Source organism: Petaurus breviceps, unplaced genomic scaffold, assembly GCF_028583685.1.
Source record: "Petaurus breviceps papuanus isolate PSGF00001 unplaced genomic scaffold, PetGlider_PUasm1.0 151, whole genome shotgun sequence".
In the NCBI taxonomy this organism is placed as follows: domain Eukaryota; kingdom Metazoa; phylum Chordata; class Mammalia; order Diprotodontia; family Petauridae; genus Petaurus; species Petaurus breviceps.
In genome coordinates this window covers 29,496,282-29,517,228 of record NW_027185712.1, presented here as the reverse complement: position 1 = coordinate 29,517,228, position 20,947 = coordinate 29,496,282, and the positions used below count along the sequence as shown (strand labels likewise).

The 20,947-nt window shown below is 36.0% G+C and overlaps 1 protein-coding gene across 1 annotated transcript in view; it reads left to right on the top strand.

The window, feature by feature from the left end:
• The window catches only part of NSUN2 (NOP2/Sun RNA methyltransferase 2), a 41,730-nt gene that overhangs the window by 10,537 nt on the left and 10,246 nt on the right, over window positions 1–20,947 (top strand). The window contains exons 5-14 of the mRNA XM_069076876.1: window positions 621–692; window positions 1,607–1,691; window positions 3,273–3,465; window positions 7,548–7,622; window positions 9,143–9,273; window positions 11,826–11,899; window positions 13,071–13,201; window positions 13,997–14,093; window positions 16,343–16,551; window positions 19,929–20,021. Of these exons, the coding sequence (XP_068932977.1) occupies window positions 621–692; window positions 1,607–1,691; window positions 3,273–3,465; window positions 7,548–7,622; window positions 9,143–9,273; window positions 11,826–11,899; window positions 13,071–13,201; window positions 13,997–14,093; window positions 16,343–16,551; window positions 19,929–20,021 (1,160 nt within the window). The remainder of the gene's footprint in view (window positions 1–620; window positions 693–1,606; window positions 1,692–3,272; window positions 3,466–7,547; window positions 7,623–9,142; window positions 9,274–11,825; window positions 11,900–13,070; window positions 13,202–13,996; window positions 14,094–16,342; window positions 16,552–19,928; window positions 20,022–20,947) is intronic.

Here is a 20,947-nt window from a genome sequence, read left to right as displayed (position 1 = left end):
CTTCAGCAATGGAATGACCCTGCTTTGTAAAGGGTTGTCATCATCTTTAACTAGAACTTCTATTAAAGTATAGGCTTAATGACTCTTGGGCATATTGTGAGTGGAATTCTTACATTAGATGGGAAATTGAACTGGATTAGTTAAGGTTCTTTCCAGCTCTGAGATTCGTTATCTGCTGCATATAGTCAAAGTCCTTTTGGGGGATGGTGGGGCATGAAGGAAGAGAGAACTATCAAGAGATATCCTTAATATACTTTTTTTTAAAAAGCAATCGGGGTTAAGTAACTTGCTCAAGGTTACACAGCCAGTTATTTCTGGGTGTGGTGCTAAGTATCAGAGCCTGGATTCGATCCCAGGTCATCCCGACTCTAGGACCGGTGCTCTTACTCGCTGTGCTACCTGGCCGCCCCCCTTAATATACACTTTTATGACAAAACTATCTTATAAAGTGACTTGACGTTCATTGAAATCTATTTGGATTATGATTATATAGCAAATTATGTTTATTTTTGTGTATACACTGCAGTAAAATACTTTTTATTCATGAAATAGGTGTCTTTGTGTTCGTGTGTATTTGCAGTTTTATAAACATATGTACTTACTGATACTTATTTCTTCAGGGAAATATTAGTCGTCAGGAAGCTGTCAGTATGATTCCACCCTTGCTGCTTAATGTTCAACCTCATCATAAGGTACTATTTATTTTTAAAACTTAAAGTGTTTTTCTTTTTTTTCCTTTTTTGCTTTTCTCAGGGGGCAAGGTAGGGCAATTGAGGTTAAGTGACTTGCCCAAGCTCACAAGGCTAGTTTTTGTGTTAAGTGTCTGAGGCTGGATTTGAACTCAGGTCCTCCTGACTCCAGGGCCGGTGCTCTATTCACTGCACCACCTAGCTATCCCATAGTGTTTTTCTTAATGTAGAAGAAAATTAAAGGATTTAGGATTACTTGGAAACATTAGTATACGCCAAACCCACTTAAAAATTAGTTAAGGTTTGCCTTTTACATATAAAAATAATAATGGCTACCATTTATATAACGTTTAATATGTTCCAGGCACTGTGCTTAGTGCTTTATAATTGTTATCTCATTTGATCCTTACAGATGCTTTGGAGGTATGCTATTATTCCCATTTAACAGAGGAGGAAATTGAGGCAAACAGAGGTTAAATGATTTGCTCAGGATTATATAACTTGTAAGTGTCTGAGGCCAGATTTGAATTCTGATTTTCCTCATTTTGGCCCAGCACTCTATCCACTGCTGCTGTATTAATTGATATTTGAACTCATTCATCCATCATCCAATTCAACAAATATTAAGTGTTTAAAAAGAAAAGTTTTTCAGTTCATAACTTATTTTTCCATATTGTCTAAAGGGGAACTTGGACGACTAGTCGAAGCAGCTAGATGGGGTCAGAGGCAGAACTTAATTTTTTCAGTGGCTTTGGCATTTTGGTTACAAAGCATTTTCTCAGTTCATGCTTGCAGTAGCCCTTAAGGGGGTAGGTAGGACACAGCAATATATTTTAGTGCATTTCATAAAACTTCCTTGGAGAATATAAGTTTTCAAAACAAAAACATGAAATACTTTTTCCTGTTTTCATGAATAGATTTTAGATATGTGTGCAGCACCAGGATCAAAGACTGCCCAGTTAATTGAAATGCTTCATGCTGATATGAATGTTTCCTTTCCAGGTATGTGATGGCATATCGTTTAGATGGGGGAAATGGTTTATGTTTTGGCGTATGGTTGAGGGAAAGGCCAAACATACTCTGTAACTATGGCATTTGTAAAATTTAAGTGCTTTATTTAATTTGAGATAGTTTTCAAAATTAAAACAAAGCTGGTTATTTTTGTACCACACTTATCAATTACAAATTTCATATTCCTGATATGACAGTAGCTATTCCATGTTTGGAGGTTGTTATTAATATTTAACTCCTGCTTGTAGGAACTTTTTTTTAGTAATATTCCAGGTTAATTCAATAAGTAAATCTTGTATATTCACAAATTGTGATGCTTTTGTCCTTGATTAATTATTTTGAAAATTGTTCCTAGGTATTCCATTTATTCTTAGCAGTAAATTTGTAGTATCATTATATAAGCAGGGCAAGGCAGGACACTTAGTTTATTTCTCGGGTAGTTTGTACTTTGTAGCAGTTTTGTTTTTCTCATTACCAGCTTCTGATTTATTGACCAAATCTGTTACATTCCAAAACAGGGTTAAAAATGAAAAATTTATACTGATTGGTTATTGGACTAAATTGATTCTAAAACTAATTGGTTACATGAGCTAAAGGGCAAAAAGTAGTTTAAATAAAGCTTCTTCAAGTCTGTAAAGGAGTTTGTCTTTGGGATTGCTTTTTACTTGTAAGTCTATAGGAAACAATACATTAAACAGTAAAATCAGCACTTAACTTTGATGCTTAATGTAGGTTACAGTGAACCAGATAGCCACCTCACACTCCCACTCTGCTTTTGGCTCTCCATCCTCCCTAAAATATACTTGATATCTTCAAAAGTAATTTTGTAAAAAATCTTCAAATTATTAGTTAATGTTGTTATTGGGGAATAGCATTAGTTACAAGTAAATCTATACTATGCAATCCTGAAACAGTGGAGCAACTTGCCTTATGTTTTTCATTGTTGGCCCTTATATTTCTTTGCTATAGTCTTGTTTAGATGGGCATGCTTGTTAGCCATGGATTAATCTCTTAACTCTGCTTCTGTTTCAATACCTTCATGAACAGGAATTTATTCTCTCTTTTTTTTGTGTGTTATTTTCTGCTATTTGGTAGTAAAAAGCTTTGACAGAGGAGTTGTACCAGGGATATTGATTTGTCTTCCTAATGTTTTCAACTAAACTCATTGGATAATTATTTTTTTAGGAAATGTTTTAGAACAACAGTGAAGATAATTGAAGGCTGTAGATATTTACTTGCTTTTTTTTTACTGGACATAATAGGAACTAAAGATCTGAAGTTATGCTGAGCAAGCTTGGTGTACTGCCACTGTTCCTTTTTCCAGCTTGTAAATATCATTTGAGCCATTGACCTTCGAACAGTGAATCCCACTTTTGAACTTGCTTGTATATAAAGTGTGTCTTTAGTTCTCCTTTTTCACCATCACAGTGCCTTTACTAAGTTATAAATTAAAGCTTAAGTTTTTTTCTCCCCTGAAGACATCTGGACATTCCTTATTTTATTAACTTTCCCTACTGTTACCATGTGAAATTAATTTTTGTTTTATCTGACATTACAATTTTATATTCCCAGAGGGATTTGTTATTGCTAATGATGTTGACAATAAGCGCTGCTATTTGCTGGTTCATCAAGCAAAAAGGTTAAGCAGTCCTTGTATCATGGTTGTAAACCATGATGCTTCCAGCATTCCTAGACTGCAAATAGATGTGGATGGAAAGAAGGAGGTTCTCTTCTATGATAGAATTCTGTGTGATGTGCCCTGCAGGTATTTTATGCTGTTTTTTTCCTCTGATAATATGGTATGTTATTTACAGTACATAGAACTTTTGCTAAAATCTTTTAATCTTGTACACAAGATTTTTTTTTAAGTATATTGGAATTTTTTTATGAAATAATGATTTTTAAAGCATGTTGTAAGTTGATATGTCATCTAAGCATATCCTTATCCTCTTGGACCATGCTCTCTTTTAAAAGGGAGCATAAACTGTTCCAAACTAATTTATGTCCTAGAATTAATTGAAACAGTAGTTAATTTTGGTGTAAATCAAAGTAGTTTTAAGTATGATTGTTCTATCCCTCTCTTCTAGAAGGAGTGAAGCACCTGAGACCCCAGACCAGATCTTAAATCCCTTGTAGTTTCATCTGATTTATATTAAAGTTATAGTGAGACCCCTTACATACAGCCAACAGGCGTTGGTAAAAAGCAACATAGCTTTAAAAATTCTTTAGGGGCGGTGCCTCAAAAAGCCACAAGACGGTGCCATTGCTTCATGAGCTGCGTATGTTCATCATGGTGCTCCATTCTGTGTGTCTCCTGTATGTTGATCTCTTTGGATGTCTGTTTCATTTCATGTCTTTATGTCAGTTTACCAGTTTTTCCCCGCTCTTGTATGGATCTCTCTGTCAGTGATCGTTAACAGTTCATATTCTTGTTAAGTGATCTATGTAGGCACTGGGAAAACATGATGAAAAAGAACATAGTCCTTGATCTCCGGGAATTTATTTTAAGGTCTTTTGGAGGGGAGGGAACCAAACCAGTTAGAGGGAGACTTTAGGTACCGCGATAGTACAAGTTTAAAATAACTCCATGGATAGAAGTCACTGGTGGCATGTGAGATTTAAGAAGTCCTTTCTCTGTGTTTTATGTCGTATTTCTCTGCCTCTCTGTTTCCCAGCTCTTTCCCCCACCCATCCCAATTTAATTAGTTGTATTAGAGAATTGTTTATTTTTATTAAAAATTTTTACTTCGTTCTTATTTTTAAACATGATTAAAAGATTTTTGTCTTTCCATCTTTTAGATTAAAACCATAATTAATTGCTTTTTACTTTTATTCTTTATTTTATAAAATTATAAGATTTATTTTATTAATCTTTTATTGATTTTATTTGTGGGTCATAGATCCTTGAAAGAAAAACCGTTCCCTACCCATACTCTAGAAATCAGTCAGATTTACCTGTTTGCTTCCTATATTATCATATAGAGCTAACTTGACAGTCTTATGTGGGTTTATTTCCAAGCTAGGTAGATTGTACCTCAAGACTTAAAATATGTGGAAGCCTTTCACAGGTGATTTTAAGTAATAACAATTATTGCCAAGGAAATGAATTAAAAATTACAATTACAATTCATATTTTTTCATTCCAATCTTAAAATTTTGCAGTTGTTTTCACTAGTAATTAAGTTTAGTTGAAAGTTAGTGAGGCATTCAGAAAAATCTCTATTTTTCCTTGAATCATTGAATAAAGTTTCCAAATTACTCAAATTAAAAACAAAGTTACTGTTCAGTTTATTTTTTTTCTTTGATATAATTTATTTATTTTCAGTTTTCAACATTCATTTCCACAAGATTTTGATCCCTATCTCTCCCCTTCCCCCACCCCAGGACAGTATGCACCCCAACCACCCCTTCTCCCAGTCTGCCCTCCCTTCTATTGCCCCCTTCTCCATCTCCCCCCCCCTCTATTTTCCTGTAGGGCAAGATAGATTTCTATACCCCATTATCTGTACATCTTATTTCCTGGTTGCAATGCAAAAACAGTTTTTAAAACTTTGAGTTCTGCATTCTTTCCCTTGACCTGTCTCCCCACAAAAGTGTTTGCTTCTGATTACCCTTTCCCTTTTATTATCCCCCCTCTTTTATCTTCCTCCCCTCTGCTTTCCTGTAGGGTAAGATATATTTCTATACCTACTTGAGTATGTTATTTCTTCCTTAAGGCAAATATGATGAAAGTAAGGCTCACTTATTTCCTCTCACCTCACTCTTCTCCATTGTAAAAGCTCTTTCTTGTGCTTCTTATGTCAGATCATTTACTACATTCTACCTCTCCCTTCCTCTTTCTCCCAGTACATTCCTCTCAACACTTAATTTTGTTTTTTTAGGTATCATCCCTTCATATTCAGCTCACACTGTGCCCTGTCTTATCTATTTATCTATGTACACACACACATTCCCTCTAACTACCCTAATACTGAGAAATGTCTCATGAGTTACAAATATGTCACATAAGTGGCTTCTCTCTTATTTACGTTTTCATGTTTCTCTTGATTCTTGTATTTGAAAGTCAGATTTCCTTTTCAGCTCTAGTCTTTTTTTTTTTTCTTTTAAAGCAATAGGGGTTAAGTAACTTGCTCAAGGTTACACAGCCAGTTATTTCTGGGTGTGGTGCTGAGTATCTGAGCCCGGGTTTCAATCCAGGTCATCCCGACACTGGAGCTGGTGCTCTTACTTGCTGAGCCACCTGGCCACCCTTAAGCAATTGGGGTTAAGTAACTTCCCAAGGTTACACGGCCAGGTGCTTCTGGGTGGGTACTAAGTGTCTGAGCCTGGATTCGATCTCCAGGTCATCCCAACACTGGAGCCAGTGCTCTTGCTCGCTGTGCTACCTGGCCGCCCCTCCAGTCTTTTCAACAAGAATACTTGGAAGTTCTCTATTTCATTGAAATTCCATTTTGTCCCCTGAAGTATTATACTCAGTTTTGCTGGGTAGGTGATTCTTGGTTTTATTCCTGACTTCTTTGATCTCTGGAATATCATATTCCAAGCCCTCCAACCCCTCAGTGTAGAAGCTGCTAAATTTTGTGTTATCCTAGTTGTGTTTCCACAGTACTTGAATTGTTTCTTTCTGTCTGCTTGTAATATTTTTCCCTTGACCTGGGAGCTTTGGAATTTGACTACAATATTCCTATTGGGATCTCTTTGAGGAGGCAATTGGTGGATTCTTTCCATTTCTATTTTCCCCTCTGGCTGTAGAATATCAGGGGTAGTTTTCCTTGATAATTTCTTGAAAGATGATGTCTAGGCTCTTTTTTTGATCATGGTTTTCAGGTAGACCAATAATTTTAATATTATCATTCCTTGATCTGTTTTCCAGGTCAGTTGTTTTTCCAGTGATATATTCACATTGTCTTCTGTTTTTTCATTCTTTTGGTTTTATTTTATAATTCCTTAATTTCTCATAAAGTAATTAGCTTCCATTTGCTCCATTCTGATTTTTAATGAATTATTTTCTTCAGTGAGCTTTTGGACCTCCTTTTCCATTTGTTCAGTTCTGCTTTTTAAGGCATTCTTCTCCTCATTGGCTTTTGGAACTTCTCTTGCCATTTGGGTTAGTCTGTTTTTAAAGATATTATTTCTTCAGCATTTTGGGGGGGGGGTCTCCTTTAGCAAGCCGTTGGCTCATTTTTCTGCAACCCAGATCAGCCACTAGATTTCCTCATTGTCTGTAGGCCGAGAGCTCCAGAAGCGGCTGCTGCTGCCTTGGGGCTGGGGCTGTGGTGGGACCATGCTCTCTTCCCCAGGTGATTCCCACTGACCTTTGAAACTCTCTTTGGTATTTGTGGGTTGAGAAGTCTGGACACCTCCATAGCTACCAGTGATTCAGTGTCCTGTCCTGCTCCAGTCCCGTTTGTGCCTGCGCTGCCCACACTGGGCTGTATGCTCTGCTATGAGCACAGTGCAATAGGACCCTTCCTGTTGGCCTTCCAAGATTGTCTTGAGCTAGAAATCTGTTTCACTCTGTCATTTTGTGGCTTCTGCTGCTCTAGAATTTGTTTAGAATCATTTTGTGTATCATTTCTTTAGAGGGTTTTGAGGGGTATGGGGGAGAACTCAAGTAGGACCCTGCTTCTACTCTACCCCCTACCATTCAGTTTATAGTGGACAGTACATTATATTCAGCATTTCAAAAATATAGTGAAGTAAGTTTATTCCTAGTTTTGTGTGAGATTGTTTTCAAATTACCATTTTAGGAAAAGACCCAGTCATAAGAATTTAGTCAGAAAAAGTGTATCTTTATTCTTATCTGAGTCTATTTAGTATTTTTAATACACAGATTTTTCTTTTCAGTGGAGATGGTACCATGAGGAAAAACATTGATGTATGGAAAAAGTGGACAACACTAAATAGTTTGCAACTACATGGGTAAAATATGTGTTAAATTATATGTAACTTTGCAGAATGAGATTTTCTTTGAAATGGACCTGTTTGACAAAATAAAGATTTGAAAAAAAAAATTATCTTAGCTAAAGTTCTTCAACTAATGAAAAAAGATCAGACTATTAGAATTTCAACTTCACATTTCATTAATAGACCCGAAAAATTGGTGATAGTCCAAATTGATTTATGAAAAATCAAAATTAACTGATTTTTGGGAAATTTTTATGAAGCTTTCCTAAGGTAATATGGTAAATATCTTAAATTGGGGATTCAGAAAAGTCTACATAGAAGTCTTAATGTAGAGATTTTAAAAATCTAAACATAGTAGCAACATGTTAATGTAGATTATTGTGCTAATTCTGTAGGTTTATTTGTTATCCAAATTACTTGTTTATTATAAAATAATAATTGTCCTTTTGTTTCTCTATTTTTTTCCAAAAATTTTTTATGCTCTTGTAACCTATATTCTTAGATGTAGAAGTTCCATATTTACTGTAAAAGTAGTTTCATCTTAAATAATTTGAGTAGGAATGGTATTACTATACCAAAGGCTATTTTCTCCTTAGTAGTAGATTAAGTAATATTTCCCTGAGAATATATAAATCAGATGCCAAAACAATTAGTAGAATATAGTCTTTTTTAATTTTTAGAAGTGAAATAATTGCTTCTTTTTATGTGCATGGTGTAACGATTTCTTTTAACTTGATAATTTTGAAAACAAAATTTAATAACCTAATTACATTTTTACTTTTTTGGGAGTTTCCTTTTGTGATCCAGAAGATCTCTGAGAAGCAATTTTGAGAGTTTGGGTTGATTTTTACTATTCATATTGAAATCAAGCAATAGAAGATCCTAAATGCTCTCATTGCTTGCTGTAAGATTTGAGACAAAGTGAAATTCTTTTGATGTAAAACTGCCCCATCACAATTTGGTTAGTATTTGCTTGTATAATGAAGAGTCTTATAAAACTTTATTGCTAAATGGTGATATTATATAGTAGACCAACTAAGTTTCAGTGCTTAGCTAAAAGAATTCTGTTCTAAGTTCTGAAAATATTGCCATTGCAAGGGTTTCCTAAGCCATGGTGATCAGACCAGCAACAGATACTACATAATTTATAACCATTTTCATCTTAGATATATAATGTATCTGTAGCTAGACAAGATCTGACTTTTCCCAAGGGCATAACTACTAAAAGACCCTAACCCAAGAGAAAGAACTCTGGAAGAAAAAAATTCCAGTTCTAAAATACTGTATTTTAACTGTTATTTATTTTATAGGCCCTGACCATTTGCTGTTTTTTTTTACTAGTTTAACAGCAAATATTAAATGTGTTTTTGAAATTACCTTCATTAACCTAGTGTTTTTTTAGTTCTATTTTTATGAATTGATAAAAGTATTTAAAGAACTTCTAGAAGAATTTTCTAGAGTGTTTGTATATTTCTTTTTTGGGGGGAATAGGGCAGACTCCATTTCTATTTAACCTAGTTATGTAATCCTTTTAGTTTACAGCTTAGGATAGCAACACGTGGGGTTGAGCAGCTGGCTGAGGGTGGCAGGATGGTGTATTCTACATGTTCATTAAATCCTATTGAGGATGAAGCAGTCATAGCCTCACTGTTGGAGAAAAGTGAAGGTAAAAAATAATCTTTTTAAAATGTGTACATGCATGCAGGATTTAGTTGAATGATGTGTTTAATATTTCTTGAACTACCTGGATATTTGGGAACTAAGAGGAAAATTAGCTCTGTTGTACAGCCTTGATTTTTGTTGCATTCCTTTCCCAGTGTTTTATACATATTGATTGGAAAGTTGGTATGATCTAACACTGGTTTCCATAACCATTGCACAGTATAAAAATATTAAACTCTATGTCTTCACTTTTCAGTAAAGCTCTTAACTTTTCCAATTACATATCCAAAAGACCAAAGTAAGAAATTTTATACATAATTTAAATATTTATTGGTACCTTGACTAATGTTCGCAAAACATTTAATTGTAACCATTGTTGTTAGTTTTATCTGCAGAGGCAGTATTTATAATCTATTGTGCTCCAATTGTGCTTTTAAAAAAAAATTGCCTATTTGTCTTTATTATTTAATAAGGTCCTCTGATCTTGAACTTTTTAAGTCTTTTCCAGGTTCAGTATTCCATGTCTTTATTTTTCTATACTGTGTGCCTGTCTATATACAATACATTGCAAAAAAAACCTTTGAGATCATAAGTATTTGCTTCTTATTTTATTGCTAAAAAGTTTTGATAGTAATTATTTGAATTATAATTTACATGAATTATGCATACCTAATGAAATTATACACAGAACTTCTCCAGGTCAGTTTTTTGATCATGTGGTAATTAAGATTTTTTTTAAAGGCAGCTAAGAATTTAGATTTTATTTTCTTGCTTTAGAAATATAAATACTTTCAGGAAAGGGAAAAACCACATTACATCCAAAGTCCCTCCATGGATTTGAAATTTTTGCATTTATATTCATGAGGGAAATTGGTCTATAATTTTCTTTCTCCATTTTGTCTCACTCCTCCTTTCATTTGATTGTCAAAAAACAAGCTCCAGTTAGGAAAGATCAGTTTGAAATTACCACTCGAATTTATAGTTTTTCCAACTTCATTTAATATTTTAGGCTAGTTTTATAGTATGGGCTACCCAACTCCTTGGAATATCTTTGTTGCCACATACTTCTGTTTTAAGCATATAACTTTCACTTATTTAGATTCTCTGGGGGTCTTTAAGCATCATCATGTTTTAAAGCTGGAAGGGGTCTTAGAGAACGTAAACATCTCTTGCCTCTGGTGGTATATTTTTAAAAATTAATGTGTTTCTCTGAATTCTTTCCTTTCATTCAAGTACCACATCAACCCAATTATCAGTTTTTATTTGATTATATCTCAAAAAAATCTTTCATATCCGTGTCCTCTATTTTATGGCTACTACCACTAAGTCGGTCTCTTGGCATACAGTGTTTAACCCTCTCCGGTGTATCTTTCATATAGCTACCAAATGAGTCTTGACTTCACCCTCAATTTGAGTTTAGTCTAACTTGCCAAAGACCTGATTGTTCAGTATTTGCTTACCTAGACTGAAAGGAGAGCTTGCGACCTCCTTCCTATATTCCCACTTCTCTTTTGTTTGGAATGACCAACAGTAGAAGCTAAGCCCACTGCCCCTTCATTACTATGGCAAGAATCACCTCATTTAGATACATCATTCTTCTTCCTTAAAAAGGCTCATTACCTGGCCTAGAATTTTTTCTCTGCACCCTACCATTCCCTCATTCTTGGAGAACTTCAGTATGTATGATGCCCTCTTAAACATTCTGGCCTCTCATTTCATCCTTCTTAATTCCTTGTAGCAGCAAGCACCCCAAGTGTCCTCAGGGTTTGCTGCCAACACAGGTTCTTGGATCTGCTTTGATAAAGGAAAGCAACTCAAAATGGATTAACAAGCTCACTTTAATCAGTCAGACATATATCATTTACCTTGTTCAGGGGAAAAGGTTAGCACTCCGAACTTCAAAGTACACAGGCAGAATTATCAAGACAGAAACAGATCTAGTAGACAGATTTCAAACTGTCCGACCATTACATCCATACCCAGTCAACATCTGGGTTCCAACATCTGGGTTTTTTCAAAGCGGGGGGGCTCAGGACAACGGCTTCCCAGAATCCATAACAAATCACAGAACACTTCTCAAAGTGAGCCCCAAAGCAAAGCCTCAAATCGGGGTTTATATAGCCTTCTCCTGGGTCAGAGAATGTAACAACCTTTTGGACCCACTGGCCAATCAAGAAATATCTACTGAAAAACAAGCCTCCCATCCCAGGCTCCAGGTGCACTTTAGCCTAGGGGCAGGGAAGATCTTAAAAATTTACATTCCCATTACATTCCTTGACTTAATTTGCTTCATAGATTTTAACCAGTTGGTTAGATACAAATCTTAGAAAATATTCCTTGAGGCAAATAAAGGTGAAATTAGAGTTGGAGTTTGTGTCTTCTCCCCCCAATTAAAAAAAACAAACTTGAATTTTAATAATTTTTTATGGTAATTTGTAATGGGAGACTTTTAACTAAAGCTTATTTGTGTATGTGCATACATAAACACCCATATGTATAGTTTAACATCTTTATTGTAAGTCCTGACATTATTAACTCTTTTCTCTCTTGTTACAGGAGCTTTGGAGCTTGCTGATGTTTCTTCTGAGTTGCCAGGTTTAAAGTGGATGCCTGGAATCACACAGTGGAAGGTAATGAAGAAAATATTTAAAATAGTTTAAGTGGTTTTAGCTATAAGGTCATTTTCATTTCATAGAAGGATTCACCAATGACTGAATTACTATTACATTTAATTCAGTAACTTGAATAATATATTTGGGTACAGAGATTAAGTGTAGTTAATAATGAGATAATTTGTAATGTCATAATGTAATGGGAATGTAAATTTATGTTGTTGCCATCTTTCTAAGATTGTATTGTGTAAGATCTTCCCTGCCCCTAGGCCATTTAATAGGCTTAAGTGCACCTGGAGCCTGTTGGCAGGAGGCTTGTTTTTCAGGAGATACTTTGTGATTGGGCAGTGGGGTTGTTACATTCTCTGACCCAAGAGAAGGCTATATGAACCCTGTTGTGAGACTTTGTTTTGGGGCTCACTTTGAGAAGTGTTGTTTGATTTGACCAGATGAGACTCTGGGCAGCCGTTGAGAACCCCCCTGCTTTGAAAACCCAGATGTTGATGCTTCCCTCTCTGATAACTGACTAGGTATAGATGTCATGGTTAGACAGTTGGAGGCCTGTCTGCTTGATCTGTTTATTTCTCTGTCTTCTTGTAATTTCTATTTGTAACCTCTTTATACGCTGAAGTTTGGGGTGCTGACTTTTTTTCCTGAACTAGGTAAATGATATGTTTTATTAAAGCAAGATTGTTAACCCATTTTGAGTTGCTTTCCTTTAGAAAAGCAGATCTAAGAATCTGTGTTGGCAGCTACCCTGGGTATGCTAGGGTGCTTGCTGCAACACATGCTACAGAAATACTGGTATTATGGTTTCTCAGCTGTACTATAAGTAAGAAAAGTATTGTTTTTTTCCCATTTCTTGAATTACATCCTTTTATTTTTCTAGGATAAAATACAAACTCTTTCAATATTAAATAATTTACTGCTTAAGATTAAAGTGAGGGAGTCTGAAAGTTGTTAAACTTAAGGTTTCAGATTTTATCATTTAATTTTTATGGACATTTTTCCTATGAGTTGCTGTGAAAATTCTTGTGCCTTTGGTCTCTTTCATTATAGTGTAATTTTCAATGCAGATGTGAACTTAATAGCAGTAATGAGAATTATAGAACTTTTCCCTCTGTGCTTTTTAATTTTCAGACTCAATTGTGATGTGGTTTTTTTGTTTTGTTTTGTTTTTTTACTGCAGGTAATGACAAAAAATGGACAGTGGTTTGCAGATTGGAAAGATGTACCTCAGAGCAGGCATACTCAAATTCGACCTACTATGTTCCCCCCAAAAGGTGAAGAAAATTTAAAGAAAATGAACTTAGAACATTGGTGAGTTCACATATATTGGTAACTATATACATTGTTTTATGTACTTTTAGCTTAGGAGGTTTCAGGTGAAATGGTTGATTTATTTGTAGGAATTCTTTTGGTAGACTTTGTGGTAGTATATGAAGTATATCTCCAAGTCAGTGTGTGCCACAGCCCTTAGGTGAGTGTTGGTTATTTACAGGAACTTGATCTTTGGTGACCTCTCTTATATTCCAGTTGTATACAACCTGTGTATCAGATTCTCTGGTCACACTTAAGGGGTGTAAAAGTATTTGCACAGGTGTAAGGACTGATCCTCACTTGAGATACTTATATTCCCTATACATATGCCTTAAACTTATATTCAATTTTATCTTCTATACCTTTTTCCTGAAAGGTAAGGAAAGGAAACAAGCTGTCAGAATCATGACAATAATGACTGGGCATACAAGTGAAAGGGATCAAATTATTTACAAGAATTCTGAGTTCTTACAAGATAGGGAGTCATGGTCGTTTTGTGATGAACTGATAGAAGAGCCATGATACTGGCATCAGATGTAGTATTTAAACTATCTCTTAGTAAAGCAGTTGTACTGCCAAATTTGTGAACAACAGAATTCGCTAACTGTATGGTTATGATGTTTATCATAATTTGTTCCACTATGCTACTTGGATATGTGGGTTTTTTTGTTTTTTTATGCACAAAATAACCATGACTAGCTCTCAGTTACTGCTGTTATTTTTATGCATAAAAATAATTCACCAAATAGATGAATGACTTGAATGTGTCTGTTTTTTTTTTTGTTTTTTCATTAGTCTTCGTATATTACCACATCACCAGAACACTGGAGGATTCTTTGTGGCAGTATTAGTCAAGAAATCTTCAATGCCCTGGAATAAACGTCAGCCCAAGGTAAAATTTATCCTTAGAACAGCTCTACTAAGTAGTACTTTACATCTGAAACTAACAAGTTCAGGGAAGACAAGATGTACAGGGAGTGTGAAGGAGGAGACTACTAGGGGCTTGTCTACCTTGTGTTGTAAACTACTGTACAAGTATTAAGTGTTATTATTACCTTCCCATTATCCACCTCAATGAGGAGAAAAAACTCAGACTTGAAGATGTAGTGAATTCTTAGTTATTAGTATAAACCATAGGCTAAGTAACACTTGACAGGGATGCTCTGCATAAAAGTAATGAGTAGTCATGAGTTTTATAACTGAATACTACTTTCTTATGATATAATTTTTTTGTTTTTTGTTTTCCTTCAAGTTGATCCCTAAAGTATATGAGGAGCCCCCCCCCTTTTTTTTTTTTTACAAATGGTGGTTTTGATAAACAAGTCTGTTGCCCCTTAGTCTTTTATGATTATATGAAGTTTAGTTTTTTTTTTCCCTCCCTCCAGAAATAAAATATTCTCAACATATGTTTCATTGGAAGACTTCTATTTAACTTTTGTCTCCCTTAATTACCTTTCTTTGGACTAACCTCCTGACATACTAAAACTGCACACAATATATGATTGTATTCAATTATACTACTAATGCCCATTCTAGAATAGGTTGATTTGTCTATGAAATAAATAAAACACCAGCTTCTGAATGTTGATTAAAAAAATGTTGAGCTTCCTTAAATATGGTTGGTTAAAGATTATGACTTTCATTCCATGGCAGAGAATATTCATATTAGAGGTATTAATTAGAGGTCTTTGTGTGATTTGAATGGAATTCATGTCTGAAGCTTGGCTAAAAACCGTCCCAGATACAAATCTGATGGAAATGTTACCTGTCTATATCTGGAGTTTTCTGTTTATATTCTGACATTAATTAGACCATAAGAAAACAGTGTAGTGCAACAAAATTCCTGGACTCATATTTATAAGGTATGAGTTTGTATTCTAGTTATGCTACTAGCTGTGTGACCTTGGACACTCCTTAACCTTACTGTCTTGGTCGAGAATTATCTCTAAAGGTTTTTTCAAACTAATAAATCTTTCCATCTGTAAAGCAAAGTAGACTATATTATCTTTTTCAAAATTTTTATTTTAAATATATTGTTAATCACCAAGGTCTGCCTTCTAATCCTCCCATCTCAGCCCCTGACCCTTCCTCCCAATTGAGAATATAAGAACAAAACTCATTACAAATATGTATAGTCAATCAGAATAAATTTCCATAATGACCATGTTCAAAAACTTTGTCTCTGAAATCTGAGGCTTTTGTTTCTCTATCATGAGGTGGATAACATGTTTCATTATTAGTCCTTTAGGATCCTAATTGGTCATTATACTGAAAAGAGTTCATCACCATAGTATGCCATTACATTTATAAACCATAAGTTGTTCCATGTCATGGGCACCAAGAGCTTTAAATATTTTTTGTACATTTTTAGCATTTGTTTTGCTTAAAATTATTTCCATCCTTAATATATCTTTTCTAATTCTTCCTTCCCTCCCCCTACTCTCTTTTCTTTCCAGTGCGACTATTAAGTGAAATGTATTTCTGTACCCAGTTGTGTGTGCATATGCATTGTGCTTCCTTCTTTTGCCACTTCAGATGAGTGTGAGGTTCAAATGAATTCACTCCCCCCAGTATATCCTCCTTGTTGTTTGTGTGGATGATCCACTTAGCACCATGATTATGTGTGTGGCATGCGTATTGTACACATACACCACACCCCTTCGACTTATTAGACTTGATTTCCCCATAGAACTTACTGTAGTCATTTAGAGTTATATACATTTTGGCATATGTACACAAGTATATGATGTACTTGCTTTTATTTTTTAAACTGTCTAATCATAGGCATATGAACATTCAATTGTTCCTCATTTAAAGAAGCACTAATTTTCAGAGCCTTGTGTTTTATTCATGTGTGATATTGGGATGGAGCTTATTTCCCTCTTGAAAGATTTAGTGTAGATTAAGTTTAGCTTATATTAAGTTCATAATACATGTATTTCAAAATCTTATTAATGATATTAGGAAAAATACAAATTAAGGTTGAATGAGGGAGATATATCATGATGTATCATTTGATGGCCAGCATCTGGTTTAACCTTGATTCTCTCCATTGGAGTTGATGACTTGCACATTCATAATTAACAAGTTGAAGTTCTATTTATGTGAAATATATGCCTAACTCTGATGGTCCTCTAATAGCTCCAGCGAAAATCTCCTATGGATACAGAAGTTACAGAATCTAGCCCTTCAGTCCCCGTAGAGATGACTGCTTCAGCCCCTACAGAAACAAGTCTTACAGCTTCTGCAGAAACTGGTGACAGACCTGTTACTGACACTGAGGGGGAAGAAAACATTCAAAGAACTCAGAATTTGGAGGGTGATATAAACAAGAAAGATGGTGTATGTGGGTAAGTAATTCATATCCCCACTTGAATTTTTTTTTTATAGTTTCTAACACCAGTGTTAAATTGGATGAGATCTGAGAAGCCCACTTTAAAAAATATACCTAGATTCTTTGGTGGGATGGAGCAAGTACACACTTGAAAGTACACACTTAGTTGGCATAGAAGTTAAAGCTATAAGTCCTGTTTTCTAGTTTATAATACTTCTTTTTTTTTTAAATGCTTTATTAACTTCTGATTTACATCATTCATTTCCGCCAGATTTTGAGTTACAAATTTTCTCCCCGTTTTTCCCCCACCCATCCCCCCAAAACAGCAGTCCCACAGGATATCTCCACCTCCAATCTGCTCTCTCCCATATTTTCTCCCATACCCGTTTCGACTTTTCCAGTGCATCTCTATGCCTCAGTGCCTGTATATCTTATTTCTTAATTACATGTAAGATGGTATTAATAATAGTGTGTATATGTATACATATATACATATACACACACACACACATATATATATTTGAATATTTGATTTTAAAACTTTCGATTCCAGATTCATTCCCTTTCCCCCCCTGCCACCCACCCCCACTGGGAAGACAAGCAGTTCAGTATAGGTTGTACATGTGCGGCTAATGCAAAATAATAACATAGTAGATATATTGTAAAAGACTGACTATATTTCCCTCCCTCCTATCCCACCTCCCACTTACTCTATTCTCTACTTTGATCCTGTCCCTTTTCAAAAGTGGGTGCTTCCAACTTCCCTCCTCCCCAGCTTGCCCTCCCTTCCATCATCCCCCCCTCTCATCCCCTTCACCCCCTATTCTCCTGGAGGGTGAGATACCCTATTTAGTGTGTATTTCATTCCCTCCTCAAGCCAGATTCAATGGGAATAAGGTTGACCCATTCCCTTTTGCCTTCCTATTCTTCCCCTCCATTGTAACCATTTTCCCTTGCCTCTTCTGTATGAGATAGTTTGCCCCAATCTGTCTCTCCCCATCTCCTCTCATTATATTCCTCTCACCTCTTAATTTCACCTTTTAAGTATCATCCCTTCCTGTTAAATTGATCCTGTGCCCTCTATCTATGTATAACTGTAAACATATTTACACACATTCACATATGTATTCATATGCCCATATACCCTCATATATAGACATATATATATATATATATATATATTTCTAATCCCTTCAACTACTGAGAAAATTTTCATAAATTACAATTATTGTTTTTCCATGTAGGAATGTTAATAGTTCAACTTTGATAAGTTCCTTATGATTTCTTTTCCCTGTTTACCTTCTCATGCTTCTCTTGCTTCTTGTATCTGAATGTCAAATTTTCTATTCAACTCTGAATGAGCAAGAATGCTTGAATGTCCTCTATTCCACTGAATGACCATATTTTCCCCTGAAACATGATACTCAGTTTTGCTGGGTAGGTGATTCTTGGTTTTAGTCCCAGCTCCCTTGACCTCTGGAATATCACATTCCAAGCCCTTCGATCCCTCAGTGTAGAAGCTGCCAGATCCTGGGTTATCCTGATTGTGTTTCCACAATATTCAAATTGTTTCTTCCTGGCTGCTTGTAATATTCTCTCCTTAATCTCGGAATTCCGGAACCTGGCTATAATATTCCTAGGAGTTTTCTTTTTGGAATCTTTTTCAGGAGGTGATCAGTGGATTCTTTCAACCTCTATTTTGCCCTCTGGTACTAAAACATCAGGGCAGTTTTCTTTGAGAACTTCCTGGAGGATGCTTTCTAGGTTCTTACTTTGGTCATGGCTTTCAGGTAGTCCAATAATTTTTAAGTTATTTCTCCTGGATCTATTTTCCAGGTCAGTGGTTTTTCCCATGAGATATTTCACATTGCCTTCTATTCTTTCATTTGTTTGGATCTGTTTAACAGCATCTTGATTTCTCATAAAGTCATTAGCTTCCATTTGCTCCAATCTAATTCTGAAGCAATGATTCTCCTCATTGAGCTTTTGAGATTCTTTTTTCATCTGGCAAATTCGGCTTTTTAAGGCATTCTTCTTCTCATTGCCTTTTTGAGCCTCCTTTGCCATTTGAGTTAGTCTATTTTTTAAGGTGGTATTTTCTTCAGTCAGGCTGTTGACTCTCATTTCATAATTTTCTTGCATTGTTCTCATTTCTCTTCCCAATTTTTCCTCCACTTCTCTTATCTGCTTCTTAAGGTCCTCTATGGCCTGTAACCAGCTTGTATTTTCCTTTGCAGCTTTTGGTGCAGGAGTTCTGACTTCACTGTTTTCCTCCTGTTCCATGCCTTGCTCCTTCTTGTCCCCAAAATAGGAGTGTAATGTTGGAATCTTCTGTCTTTCCTTTGCCTGCTCATTTTGCCACTCAATTATTTGACTTTTCGGCTTTTTGCCACAGTAGGACTCTGCTACCAGATAGGGGAGTTTTCGTCCCAAATGCTGGGGTTTTGTCAGCTGCCGGAGGTATTAGATGGATGCCCTCTCTGAGGTCTCCACACGCTCTGGCAAGCTGGACACACACCCCAGGACCTCCACCCTAGACTGCAATCCAGATCCAAGCAGGTTAAAGCAAGAGCGATTACCCCTCAGACTGGTGCTTGGTCCCCCTACACTCTGCAGGCCAGGAGCTGAAGCCGCCATGTGGTACTGGCAGGTTGTGCTGGCATCTCAGCGGTTTCTCGCCCCGGGGGTAAAAGCCACGCGCTCCCACTTACTGGGTGCCAAAGTCCAGATTGCACTGGCCTCTCATCTTGTCCTTCACATCTATGTATTGATAAATCTGGAAATGGCCACAGCTGCTGCTGATCTGGAGTCCCTCTGGCTGGCAGCTGGTCAGGCCCGTCCTGGGGCTAAAGCCTCGGCGTGGTGCTGGGCTCGGCTCCCAAAGCGCTGTGCTGGCCGATTCCTCCCAGCCTGCCGGGCTGTCCTCGGCGGGAGGTTAGCTTCTCTGGGTCATTTTGTGGCTTCTGCAGCTCCGAAGTTTTATAGTGCCCTTTTTACATGGATTGGGGAAGGTGGAAGCCGGAATTGCGGGAAGGTCTTGCTTCTACTCCGCCATCTTGGCTCCGCCCCCTATTTCCCCCCTTTTATAGCTAAAGAAACTAAGTTTTAGAGGTTAGCTACTTGACCTTGTTTATTTGAATAGTTTCCTAGTTTATAATACTTCACAATTTGTTTTCTAAGAATTTTTTCTTTTCTTTGCTTGGAGTCATTAACAAAGGCTGGGCAAAATCATAATTCTTTCAATAGCTTATATGTGAACCTTGGGAATGGGGAGCAGGTTGGAAAGGTGGGAGGGGAGAATTTAAGAACATATTCTTGCTATTTTGTTTAAATAGTATTAATTACCATGATGATTAATTACAAATTTGTTGGTCTTATCACGTAATAATTTAGCCCACCCCCGTCAAAGAAAATGAAGTTATTTGGATTTAAGGAAGATCCATTTGTATTTATTCCTGAAGATGATCCATTATTTCCACCTATCCAGTAAGAATAATTTGTTGTTTTTATTTTAATGAATTAACAAATAACGTGTAGTCATTAGCTAAAGATTATTCTCTTATTGAGCTAGATCATAAAATACATTGTATTAATATACCTTTTTAATGAGAGGGTTATCAAACTAATTCAGATAAGATGAGAACTCTAATGTTAATGTTTAATGTGGTAAAAATATTGGGGTGTTTGCTGCAGCTGTTAATAAATTTGTAATTTATGAAGCAGAATAAAAATAGACTTGTGTACAGTTTGTATCCTACGTTAATCATAATTTTTTAACTCCAATGTTCAGGTTGTATAGTATTACAAACCCAAATCCTCACTTGAGTTTTGAAATAATTTTCTGTTGAATGCTTTTATCTTTCTTTAAAAAAAATATTTACTATTAGTTTACAACATTGAGTTCTACAAGTTTTTGAGTTTCAAATTTTCTCCCCACCATGATGGCATGCAATCCAACATAGGTTCTACATATACTTTCACATTAAACATTAGTCAAGTTGTAAAGAATTATAATCAATTGAATGAATAATGAGGAAGAAGAAACAAAACAAAAAAGAGAGAGAGCAAGGAGCTGCTTCCTCTGCTGCAAGCCCTGTGTTTGACTCTTACCTAGCTATGACAGACCCCTGCCCTGTGGTGAGAGGTTTGGGAATCTCCCCTGTAGTGAGTGAATCAGTTCGCCAGGGCTCACTCCAGTTCTGCTATGGTCGGGTCTGTGCTGGTGCAGCACCCTGTACTCTTACCCCACCCAGCTCAACAAATCCTACCTAAGGATTCTCCATGTTTTTTGACCTAGGCTGGAAATCTGTCACACTTTGTCTCCTAATGGATTCTGCCACTCTAAAATTTGTTCAGATTCACTTTATAGAGGTAACTGAAAGAGTTAATGGGTGAGCTCAGGTGAATCCCTG